Source organism: Lepidochelys kempii, chromosome 1 (assembly GCF_965140285.1).
Source record: "Lepidochelys kempii isolate rLepKem1 chromosome 1, rLepKem1.hap1, whole genome shotgun sequence".
Lineage (NCBI taxonomy): Eukaryota > Metazoa > Chordata > Testudines > Cheloniidae > Lepidochelys > Lepidochelys kempii.
Genome location: NC_136380.1, coordinates 29201074 through 29214319, shown reverse-complemented (window position 1 = coordinate 29214319; position 13246 = coordinate 29201074). Strand labels below are relative to the sequence as shown.

Sequence of the window (13246 nt, the reverse complement as noted above, 5' to 3'; positions counted from 1 at the left end):
CATTTACACAATACCTATCACAGTGGGGCCATACCTTGCTGTAGTCGTTAGGCGGTACTGCAGTATAAATGTTTAGTAATATGAGGAGGATCTGACTTTCAATTTTCACAAAAGTAAAAGTGTGATTAATTTTGTAGTACACAACTGTCCATAATAAAATTTATAGTTGCAAAGGTGCAAACTCAGATTGGTTCCTGTGATTTAAATGTTTAAGTCTTGATTGCAGATTGCTGCAGTATACATAAACCTCGGTACAGTATATGTAAAACTTGCATGCATAGTTCTCTCTAGGAGTCAGATCTTTACAGGAACACTATTTCCTGAGGGATTGTTTGTGAAAGCAAATTGTAAAGGCAAGTCCTGCTTCTTGTTTTCTTAAAAGAGCTAGTAGCTGTTAAAGCCAGGCAATTAGAATAATAAAAAAGGATGTAAAAGTTAAAACAAAATAAAGGAAAGGCAGGGTGTAACAATGCAGCCTCTGGCAGGACACAACTGAGAGTATCAAGTCAGGACAAATTGCTTAGAGCAGGGCAGTTACAGCCCAAGGCTGGGTTTCCTTTACCATTAAGGCACACCAAACCAGCCAAACTGAGAGGACTTTGGTCTCATCCCACTGGCTAAGCATAAGTCATACAAGCAATTCCTTAGATGCTCCAGTTTCCCAGTATCACCACCAGTGCCATTCGTTATGGGGACGAATGGTTATGAAAACCAATACCCCTGTAAAAGAGAAAAGGTTGTCTTGATCCCAAAGGACCAAGCCGCAGACCCAGTTAATATACCAGTCAGGTCTTACCCACAAATCACGCTGTTACCAATCCTTTAGAATCTAAAGGTTTATTTATAAAAGAAAGACGTACAGATGAGAGCTAAAGCTGGTTACGTTGTATCAATTGTATACAGTAATAGCAAAGTTCTTAGTTCAGGCTTGTAGCAGTGATGGAATAAACTACGGGTTCAAATCAAGCCTTTGGGGTACATCCACAGCCACAGGCGCTGACTCTGTGGGTCCTCCAGGGCTGGAGAATCCACTGAAAAAAATTAGTGGATGCTCTGCACCCACCGGGGAGATCAGCTGATTTAGCATGCGCAGCAGCCCTCATCAGCTCTTTGGCTGGCTGCGGCCAATCAGCTGTTTCCCCTGCTGCCGCTGAAGTTCCTAGCGGGCTCCCACCGCAGGCACGTGTGAGTCCTTTTAATTTTCAGGGCAGAGGGAGCTGGGTTAGGTGGGACAAGCAGCCAGGGCACAGCAGCTCCTGGGCTAGCTGCGGAGGGGTGGGGAAGATGGGGTGGGCAGTCTCTCAGCAGGGGACTGGGGGAAGAGACTGGTGGGCAGCTTCTCGGCTGGCCCCATGGGGCTACTTGGGGGAGTATGGGCCGGGGGGTTTCTCAAGGACCAAGCCAGCTATTCTCAGCTCACCCTGGTGTCTCCCCCAGGACCTGTGCTCTCCTTCCTGCCAGGAGAAACCAGCTGTGGACCCCCTTAGTGCTGGGCACGGGGACAAACCAAAAGACATGGCTCCTTTAATAAAAGTTTGCCCTTGTGTCTGATGAGTGAACTTGGTCTGGGGCCAGCAGCTTGCCCCCTCCCCATGCTCCAGCCAGCCAGCCGGGTGCGTCCAGCCATGGCCAAAAGGTGAGAGGGGCTTCACTTCAGCCACAGCCCCAGGTGCAAATGAGTGGCCTCCCCCAACCCGGACCCTGCTTGTGCCTGGACCTCTCCCATGCAGGCTCTGGGAGCTACCAACCACTACAGTTCTGACCCAGGTCCCGGGGCTCCGCATCCCTTCCCCTGTGCGTGGGGGGACAGGAGTGGGCAACGCACCACCGTTACTTCTAGTCCAGGGGTGGGCAAACTTTTTGGCCCAAGGGTCACATTAGAGTTGCAAAACTGTATGGAGGGCTGGGTAGGGAAGACTGTGCCTTCCCAAACATCCTGGCCGCCACCCCCATCCACCCCCTCCCACTTTCCATCCCCTGACTGCCTCCCTCAAAACCCTCGACCCGTCCAACCCCCCTTGCTCCTTTTCCCCTATCCAACTCCTCTTGCTCCCTGTCCCTGGACTGCCTCGACCCCATCCACACCCCTGTCCCCTAAGTGTCCTGTCCCCCCCCCCCCCAACCTCCATCCCATGCAACTGTCCCCTGACTGCCCCTCCTGCCCCTTATGCAGCCCCACCCCACTCCCCACACCCTTACCATGCCGCTCAGAGTGGCAGGACTGGCTATTGAAAAGCCTGGGAGGTGGGCGGGCACAAGCTGTGCTGCCCGCGCAGTGGCATAGCTGCAGGGGAAGGGGGCTAGCCTCCCCGGCCCGGAGTTCACGGGCCAGCAGGACAGTCCCACGGTCTGGATGTGGCCCACGGGCCTTAGTTTGCCCACCTCTGTTCTAGCTGCATCCTCCCCGTGGGCTCTTCTCCAGGGCCGGCTCTCATGCCTGGGAAAGTAATGCTTGCCCAGCTCAATGCTGTCTCCTCCTCCCCCACACCCAGGTCAATCCTGCCTGAGGGGCTTTTCCTACCAGAGAGGAAGTTTATCCCCTCCCTGCGTCAGGAAGGATTGATTTCCTTCCCCTGGATCCATCATCCATTCGCACCCCTCACCTCCATCCCCCCGCAGCTCCCAGGGAATTCCTTTCATTGCATTCACCCCCCTGTATCAGCTTCAAGTCAGGAGACACTCCCTTGCTTCACCTTGGGACACCTGAGCTCATCTTGCTTCAGGGTGCTGGGCTGCTGAAGTCCGGTAGAGGAAGCAACCCCCACCCACCTTTGGCCATGGTCCCACCAGGGGTTCCCCTCCCACAAAAGTTGCAGAGTATATGAGGGAGCTGCAGTCTGGGAGACTGGGAGGAGCTGGAGTGGCACAGCATCCACACAGCAGGATGAATGAATGGGCTATTTCTGTGCTGGGCTGTTGAATTCAATTTCTCTCTCTGTCTCAGGGTGGGCAGTTTCTGGGCTGGCTGCAGGGGGTGGGGCTGGGGGGAGACAGAGCTGCTTTGAGTGTGTGGCTGGGAGCGAGCACTAAACAGGTGGGAGGCATTTAGGGGAGGGGGTCGGCAAGAAGGAGGCATTCAGGGGGGTCTAGGGGAAGGAAGAGGTGGAGTGGGGGCAGGGCCATGGAAAAGGGGCGGAGCCAGGATGGGTCACCCGCTGGCAAAATCAAAAGTCAGCACCTATGTCCACAGCTGGGATGGGTCATTCAGTTCTTTGTTCAGAGCTTCAGTTTGTAGCAAGATTCCTCCAGAAGTAAGAAGCAGGACTGAAGACAAAATGGAGGAGCTGCAGCAGCCTTTTATAGTCTCTTGCCATGTGGCTTCTGCTTTCTTTGTTCCAAAGACAAACTAATCTAGCACATGGCATGGAAAAATCGTAGAGTTCTGTCCATAGGCATGTCCCTGCATGCCTTGCTGAGTCACAAGGTGTGTCTGCCTTCTCTCAATAGGTCAGTTGTATAGCTGATGGTCCTTAATGGGCTATCAAGCAGGCTAGGTGGTGCTGACACCAAATTGTCTGGGGTGTCACCCAGAAGCATAGCACAAGTTTGAAATACAAACAGTATAGAGCCAATACTTATAACTATAAATACAAAAATGATACATGCATACAGATAACATAATCATAACCAGCAAATTATAACCTTGTCCTGCACACCTCACATGACAATCTTTGTACAATATTTGCTGCAAATATATAACAGTGGTTACAACAGTGATCTATATGGTCACAGTCTCCATCAATAGCGTCACACTGGGCTGTAGTGTTTCTTGGAATAGCTCTCCACTTCTAGGCAGAAGGAAAAGAAATTGCAGGATCCCCACCCATTACTCAGGATGATACAAGTATTGATTATTCACAGAATCCTGTCTGTGGGGATTAGAGAAGAATATTGGAATGAGTCCCTGGCTTGATTTTTATTAGGGAAAGATATGTGTGTGTATTAACTATGCTTTGTCTTTTGAAGACTTTTTAATGGTATTGTGTACACTTTAAATCTAGAAAACCCTAAATGGTTGATGATATGGTTCCTGAGATGATGCTGTTCCCAAGCAGTACACAGTTAAGATCAGCAGAGGCACTTTAAAAGGGAGAGTGCTTCTGACTCATGAGGGGTCTTGGGCTCTGGAATTTGCTCCCCATCCTGTAGTCTGCCAGAACTCAGATTTGTTCATTTCTAGGCACCCTGCAACATCCGTCTTTTTTGTGGGCATTTTGGCTTATAGGAGCCTGTGCTGCATGCCCAGCAAGTTAGGATCTTTGATGGCCCACAGTGGGATATGTTTGGTTAGTTTTGCTGTTGTGGGACAGTCCAATAATCAAATGAACGATACTGCAGTTTTTAAATTTTGTGCTGAATGTTCCCAATGACATGAGTCACCTGGCTTGAGATGGGGAATGGATAATAAGTCACAGGATTATTTTCATTGCATATTAATGTGGCTTGCTGGATTAAGTAAGTGGGAATCTGCCCCCTGTTTTAGGGGTAATTTCTAGTAGCTATGTTTAGGGATCATGTCTAATAGTGTATGCCAAAATATGAATTTCCAAGGCTATAATATATTAGACCCATGAGCAATAAGTAGCATTATAAAGACTAAATCTCATGAAATCCTGCTCAAGTATTTGAATCTCAAAAAAGAAATCTTAAAACATGCACTGGAAATGGAGAGGTGGGGAAGAAGTAAACAAGGATTCAGGTTAAAGTGAGGCTTGCAGAGAAAAGATCAAGGCAGCAAAAACCAGACTGAGTCACTGCTAGTCAAAGTTGCAAAGGGGAGTGAGAGTGAAAAGGCTTCCACTAATATCACACAGGGATGTGATGTAACTGCACCTGAAATCAGTTTTCTGTTCCGAGTACGTCCTTACAAGAAAGATGCTGACAAGCTGTAGGAGGTGTAGAGAAAACTGACAAAGATTCTCAGAACTGGAGGAAGAAACATGCAAGGAAAGATTGAGACACATGTGGATAGTTTTCCTAAGAGACTACTAACGGGGACGTACGTCTATAAATAATTGAAGGGTGTAATCACCAAGGAGAAAGGAATTATTAGAGTGGGTATAGGGGTATAACAAGGACTACTGGGATAAAATTAAGAACAGATTTAGGCCTAGTCTCTGACTAAAACTTAGGTCCACCTACTGATATTGCTCAGGAGTGTGAAAAATTCACATGCATCGTTAAGCTGATCTGAATCTCAAGGTAGACAGCACTAAGTTGACAGAAGCATTCTTCTGTCCACCTATATGCTGCCTCTTGGAGAAGTGGAATTTACTACAGCTTTTGAAGAATGCTTTCTATCGCTTGTAACAAGTGTCTACCCTACAGCATTGCAGGTTTGCCACTGTAGCTTTTCTGTGCAGACAGTTAGTCTGAAAAAACAGAAAGTTTCTGATGGTCAGAACAGCCTCCCAGGAAGAATGATGGAAGGCCCATTGCTTGGTACGAAGCACAAAAAGAGGCATTGCAGGGAACAATTATACATGGAAAGGTGATGGGACTAGTTAACTAGATGACTGAAAATATTCTCTTCTACCTCTGCCTTCTGATTCTACAAGCCAAAACAAGGAAACCTTGAGGTAGAAAGAGAAGGTGCAGTAACTTGTTCATGTGTGTATATTTTATTCCTTAAGAATAAAACTTGATTTGTTGAGAAATATTTTTCTCTTTGCCAGGTCAAGATTCTTGTTTTAGTTGGTGATGTAGTCACGGAATCAAATTCAACAACAACAGAGCTATGTTCGATAGTTGCAGGGATTTTATCTTTTAATTCCTGGTAAACCAGTTGGAGTAGAAAAGAAGGTCATGGTATTTGTAATGATAAACTAGCTACCCTAACGTTCTGTTATAGGGAGTTAAAGAATAACTCTTGGTATTCTAGTCCCTTTCTTGCAACTTTTTTTCCACAGATGAACATGTTTAGAATGGCCGTTCTTTGGTGATAAAACACTGCTCTAATAGCTGCTAATGCTTTTTGTTAAGGCTTGCATTTCAAGAGCTACCGTTCTACCACATGATTTCATCTTGTAGCCCAAGGTCAGGGTTGGCTGGAATGGTTAGTAAAGAACAGTTTAAAGAAAGCATTAAATTCCTGTATTTAAATAATGCGAGCTTTTAAAAGAAACTCGCTTTTGATCTCTTTAATTATACAAACATAAAATTGGGAAGTGGCAGGCAGACAGACCTATTCTCTGGTTTAGTTACCTAACTCGGCTCCTCCCCATATTAACTTTGAAGTAACATTTTGGGGCTGAATTCTCAGTTGGTATATCAGCATAGTTACATTGACTTCAGTGAAGCTATGCTGACTTTCACCAACTGAGAATATGACCTGTAGAAGGATTTACAGAAAACTTCACTCCATTTTTATGGAAACCTGTCAAAGTAACAAACTGAGTGTACAGCTTCTTTGCAGATTTCTTATTCTTTAATTTTGTTAAGCATTTTCTGTACATATATATGCACAAACATCCCAAAGTCCACAGAAGTTGGGATTTGCATGCACAATTGAATTATGTAGGTATCTGGGGTTACTTGAGTGAGGGGAAGTCTATCTTAGTTTATCTGTTTTACATTGCCTACTTCGCTCTTAAGGTGATGCAAGCAAATGGTTTGAATGAACGTACTAACCTTCTTGTGGAAGAATACTCAACATCTGGTCGCTTGGACAACATCACACAGGTCATGAGTTTACATACTCAGTACTTGGAGTCTTTCCTCCGCAGCCAGTTCTATATGTTGCGTATGGATGGGCCCCTTCCTTTGCCTTATAGGCACTACATTGCTATAATGGTATGTACCAAGAATCCTTACATTAACACACATTTTCCTGCCTATCTCCTTAATGCCCCTCCAAAAAAAGAAACCCCAAACCTTGTTTATAAATAACCTTGCCTTAACAACTTGGCTTCCTTTCTTTCTATGGTGCAAGCTCTGCAAGCCTGAGTCAGTTCACTTAGGCCAGGTCTGCACTACAAACGTACATTCGTATAACTACGTTGCTCAGGGGTTTGAAAAATCCACACCTCTGAGCAATGTAGTTATACCGACCTAGTCCCCAGTGTAGACAGCACTATGTAGAAGTTCTCCTGTCAACATAACTACTGCCTCTTGCACGGGTGGATTAACTATACTGACAAGAGAAGCTCTCCTGTTGGCATAGTAGTGTCTTCACTAAAGTGCTACAGTGGCATAGCTGCAGAACTGTACCTGTAGACAGGCCTCCAGACTCTGAGACTTGCTGCTGGGGTGTTTTTGCAGTGTAGATGTAACCCACACACCTCCTGGGTGTGGTGTTCTGTCCCATCTAGTGGCACCAAGACCACTTAGATTAATGAGTCTGCTCTACAGCCTTAGCAAAGGGTCAAGTGGCTTTTAGCTCGTGCAGTAGAGCAGGGGTGGGCAAACTATGGCCCAGGGGCCACATCCAGCCCTCTAGTTGTTTTAGTCTGGCTCTTGAGCCCCTGCCAGGGAGTAGGGTCAGGGGCTTGCCCCACTCCATGCGGCTCCCAGAAGCAGCATCATGTTCCCCCCCACACACACACACCCCTCCTATGCGTAGGGGCAACCAGGGGGCTGAGCACGCTGCCCCCACACCCCAATTTCCTGCCGTAATTGGAACTGTGGTCAGTGGGACCTGCGGGGGCAGTACCCATGGATGGGGCAGTGCACAGAGCCACCTGGTCGAGTCTCCATGTAGGAGCTGGAGGAGGGAACATGCTGCTGTTTCCGGGAGCTGCTTGAGGTAAGCGCTGCCCAAACCTTGCACCCCTGACTTCCCTCCCTGCACGTCCCAATCCCCTGCCCCAGTCCAGAGTCCCCTCTCGCACCCTGAACTCCTCATTTTGGCCCCAGTGCCCCCAGCCAGAGCCCTCACCCTTTCCCACACCTCAACCCCCAATTTCATGAGCATTCATGGCCCGCCATACAATTTCCATACCCAGATGTGGCCCTCAGGCCAAAAAGTTTGCCCACCCCTGCAGTAGAGGCTCATGCATTTAGCTCCAGAGGGCCGAGGTTCGATCCTGCCCACCGCCGACTGGGGTTTGTTGGTGTTACATAGACATATCTAAATCTTCTGCCCTTGTAATACCTCTTCCTGACTGTTTTAACTACTTTAGGCTGCTGCCAGACATCAGTGTTCCTACATAGTAAATATGCATGTTGATGAGTTTCTGAAGACTGGAGGGATTGCAGAATGGTTGAATGGTTTGGAATATATCCCACAAAGACTGAAAAATTTGAATGAAATAAACAAACTTCTTGCACACCAACCCTGGCTGATCACAAAAGAACATATTCAGGTACCCATCAAAATATATCTAGATTAGCAGTGTAATGTTATTAATGAAAAGTGCTAAATAATATGCAAATCTACTTCGGCTTAATATTTTTGTTTTATAATTTCATTATTAAATGAGAAATCTACATATTTAGTAGACATTCTGAAGATATTGGGATATTAAATAATTGTATCCCTCCCCAAAGATGGGAATTAACACGAATAATTGTAAGTAGAAAATAGGACAGAATATGCGCCGTTATTTGGTTGGGGGTGGTTTGGGATGAAAGAAAAATCATTTTTGGAGGCTGGGAGTCAGAGCTATCCCATCCATATACATTCTCATACACTTTCTATCTTGGTCTCTAGAGCTCATATATTTACTCACTCTCTATTTTGTTCTCATTTCAGAAACTTGTCAAGACTGGAGAAAATAATTGGTCTCTTCCTGAATTGGTACATGCTGTGGTCCTATTGGCACACTATCATGCCTTGGCAAGTTTTGTATTTGGTAGTGGCATTAATCCAGAGAGAGATCCAGATACCTCTAATGGGTTCAGACTTATAGCAGTCAACAAATTCTGTGTCTGTGATCTTGCCAACGACAACAACATAGAGAATGCATCCCTCACAAGTAGCAACTTTGGGGTTAGTGTTGCAAGAGTATTCTTTTGCTTGCTTCTGTTTTGTATTAGGTTTTTTCCACTCTTTCCTATTTAAGCCTAAATTTTGTTTGTTTTGTATATACTGTTGGAATGCTAGGGTTCTGGTGGCATATAAGATTTTAGCCCTGACAGTTTGCAATATATCAGATTCAAAATCACATAATTCTGATTACAAGCTTCAGTTGCAAAGTGATTTTTAATAGCTGATCTCCTGAATTACTGGGGTAGATTAAGGCTTCTTTTTCTTAGAAAGCCAGAAGCCCTAACTTTTAAATAGTATAAATCACTGTTTGAGCTCCGGAGGCTCATGAAATAGAGGGTGCTGCAATCAAAATGGAAAAAATTGCAACATGGTAATCAGAATTGTGATCTATTTAAAGTCAATGATCTCAAAACAGGCTAATGTTTGAAACACTTTTTGTTAGGGGGCTTATTCCTTCACCCACTTCCTTCCCTGGTCCTTCTCGCATGAACAGAGAGCAACAATACCTGAAGTCCAAAGGTGCAAACAATTCAATGTTTTATTGGGGTGAACTTCCAGCAAGCATAATTCCAGTTTCCTTTCTTAGTGTACCTCCTTCCCAGCTCTGACACCAGAGCCTTACACCTGTGTCCTTGTTCCCATTCCCCCCCCTTAGCAAACATGATTCCAATTTCCCCACCCTCATTCCCTGTTCCCATTTCCCCCCCCTTATTTCCTGATTAACTGCAGACTATATAGTAAAACTTGAGTTCTGCTTAGCTATACCTTAACCAATCATTTTCCTGAAATTTAACTGACCAATCCTAACATATTGTAACATGACAGGTTTCAGAGTAACAGCCGTGCTAGTCTGTATTCGCAAAAAGAAAAGGAGTACTTGTGGCACCTTAGAGACTAACCAATTTATTTGAGCATAAGCTTTCGTGAGCTACAGCTCACTTCCTCGGATGCATACCGTGGAAAGTGTAGAAGATCTTATTATATACACACAAAGCATGAAAAAATACTTCCTCCCACCCCACTCTCGATATGGATACAGACTCTTGCTGTCTGTATCCATATCGAGAGTGGGGTGGGAGGAAGTATTTTTTCATGCTTTGTGTGTATATAATAAGATCTTCTACACTTTCCACGGTATGCATCCGAGGAAGTGAGCTGTAGCTCACGAAAGCTTATGCTCAAATAAATTGGTTAGTCTCTAAGGTGCCACAAGTACTCCTTTTCATATTGTAACATGATTATTTAACCAATTATATCCCACCACCTTAATAAGTTTACACCCGGCAAAATTAATTATACAGCAGACAGAAACAATCACAGAACCAGACAGATTATACAGACAAACAATAGGGAAATGGGGACTACAATGATAGAACAACACAGAAATGAGGATTTCACAACTACATCTATAAAGACATAAGGGTTTCCCAGCTTATTGATAAGTGAGTTCTTGCCAGACAGGATGCTATCAAACTAAGTTTCCTTTTACATCTTCTAGGCACTTTCCTTTCTCTGGAGGTGATAGGCATTATCAGGACAGGATTGTATTCCTAACAGCCCAGTAGCACCTTATTTCAATGTGACTAGGTTGGAATGTGAGGATGTGACCGTTCACTTCCCAGCTTATGGCTGCCTAAGAACAAGGCCTCAGACTGTCACAGTAAGAGAAGGCCCTTATGCCGGCAGACAGTGATTTTGATTCTTTCTTTTATACCTCTATAACTAGCTAAGTGATAAGAATACACCTAAATTCTTAGAGTGTAGGCCTTTAGAGACAGGCCTGAATATCTATATCCTAACACCAAGTACTTACTTCCAGGATCAATAAACTTTTTTCAAATAACCTTTTTTTTCCTCCCTGAACCAACCAGCAGAAAGAATTTTGATCTCTAGTTAGTTATATTGTGTAAACCTGGTGTTTATTACAAATCTAATTTTGCAATGCTTTGAAAAGGAAGCCTTAAATTGTACTACAGGTTGATGTGCTAGACTATTTTTTGGGGGTGGGGAGACCCTTCGTGCAATTTAATTAGTAGTTCTTAAGTTCACTGCTAACAAAATAAAATAACTTTTCACAAGTAAGAGATTGAAAGGAGAGAGAATAACAGATTTAGGTTATGCATATCTGAATCCTTTTTTGTCACTACAAGATGTAGTTCTAATATGCGGTTCTTCCTTGTAATATTTTTATCTTTATATGTATAAGCAACTAGTTTGGGTTAATAAAACATTAAAATAGAATAGAATATTGATTTACTCTCCTAGGTTGGGCTCCTGTATTGCTGGTATCATAGACAATATGACTCGTTAGTAAGACAGCTGTCAGCAGCAGTAAAACCAGAAAAGTTAATTTTAATATTTAAAACTGTCTTCCGGAGTACATGTCAATGTTTATTCAGGGATAAGTGAATTTTTCTGAATCTTCAGAATGTTGCAACATACATTTATGGATACAGTTTCCTCTTTCGAACAATGTCTGCATTTCTCAATTACCCCTGCTGCAATAAAGTAGTCTGATAGCCTTGAATAGGGCTACCGGGTCCGTCCCTTTTCACTGCTTTTCCTTATAACGTTTTAGGTATGTCTACACTGCAGTGTAAGTGCAGGCTCAAGTCTAACCCCACACCTTCATCTACACACATCGCACAAACCCAGGGCTAAGACCTAGGGCTTCAGGGAACAAGCCTAAATCACATCGGGACTCAGGGTCCGAGCCCTATTGCTTTGTGGCCTCACTTAACTCTTGTTCTGGGTGTCTGCCAGAAGTATTCCACAATCCCATGGGCTAATTTCCTTAATCCTCTCTCTGCCAACAATCTTTAGTTGACTCAGTTGAAAATGGAAGCCAGCCTCCCCAGCATACAGCAGCAGCTCAGTGAGTCTGCATTTACTCTTCCATTGTCTTCTAATCATGGAGCTGCAAACACACCATCAGAGAGCCTTCTGTGGTTGCAATGGAGGCCCAACAGAACAAGCCTTTTGCAAAACATGCAGCAAACCTGGAGGAGACGGAAGCCACACCTGAGCCCATCATAGATCCATTCAGGGTGAAACGGCTCACTTCTGGCTTCACAAAGATTGTGAACGGCATAGCAAGCCGCAGTAATGCGGACAGCACTGATGACACTGGCATCCAAACAGATCTGTAAAGATCTCCAATGGGATTTAACCTGCTAAAAGCAGGTTCTACCCACATTCTACAACCATTCTGCACCTGCTGAGTGTAACGAAACCTCCTTTTGCCAGGGCCTCTGAAATCAGGGTATGGTTTCATAAACCAAGGCAAAAGGGGTGTGTGTGTTGGGGGGGGGGGGTGTTGGGGGGGGGGTGAGACGCAGAGTGCCCCAGAATAACGGTGTGGACAATAACTGTTTAATACAGTGTCATTTAGGGAATAGTGTGCCATCCTGTCCATGAATATAGACTCTCAAGCTATGAAAAACTTTTCTTCATTAACTTTTCCAGTGCAGCCCCTTATGACATTCATGAAATCAGCCTCCATGGTCCATGAGGGCCTGCATAACAATGTAGTAGTACCCTTTGCAGTACTACCTTTGCAGTGTAGGTGCTCGTGCTCCTTGAGGAGGGCAAACTATGGGCACATGAGTCCATCAATGGCCCCAGCACAGTTTGGAAACCTCATTCTCTCAAAGCTAACAATTACCTCCGGAATACCTTTAATGCCTGCCACTTTGTGGCAAACCACGTGCCTGATTGCCTCAGAAAACTCACTTTACCCACAGTTAACTTTCTAACACCAAACTGGTTGACAACAAACCTGTAGCGGTCTGGGGTAGCCAGCTTCCAGACAGTTATGGCAACCTGCTTCTGGATAGGCAAGGGTGCCCTCGTGTGTCTCTTTACGCTGGTGAGTCAGAGCAAGCTGCTCACAAAGCTCCAAAATGTTGCTTTCTTCATGAAAAACTTCTGGACCCACTGCTTGACATCCCAGGTCTGCATGACTACATGATCCCACCAATCTCTGCTTGTGGGCATGCGCCGGATTATGTAGGGGGCATCAGTGACTCTGCTGATTGTACTGAGCAGCGTCTGCCGTGCCTGGATACTTCTCTGCCACCACCTCCTACTTGCTCCATCATGAAACCTGTTGGGTACTTTTGGTAGATCAGAAAAAGCTGCTAAAACGTCCACCAGTGCCTCAGACAAGCTCCGCCTGTTTCTTGACACAGGAGTGAAAACGCAAGCAAGAAGTTTTTCAGAAGGCACATCCACCCTGCCCCTGGTAGCTGGGGGCCTACATCTCAAAATGTCTCTCTGGCTGGCTATGTTGGCAGGCTATTCAAACTTACTTTTAAT

At 45.1% G+C, this 13246-nt stretch overlaps 1 protein-coding gene across 4 annotated transcripts in view; it reads left to right on the top strand.

The window, feature by feature from the left end:
• SESN3 (sestrin 3) overlaps positions 1-13246 on the top strand; it is an 85023-nt gene that overhangs the window by 45733 nt on the left and 26044 nt on the right. For 2 of the 4 annotated variants that reach the window (XM_073337640.2, XM_073337658.2), the window contains 3 exons: positions 6595-6792; positions 8121-8303; positions 8693-8929. In XM_073337640.2, the coding sequence (XP_073193741.1) occupies positions 6595-6792; positions 8121-8303; positions 8693-8929 (618 nt within the window). The remainder of the gene's footprint in view (positions 1-6594; positions 6793-8120; positions 8304-8692; positions 8930-13246) is intronic. The other 2 variants (XM_073337651.2, XM_073337668.2) reach the window with 2 other exon arrangements.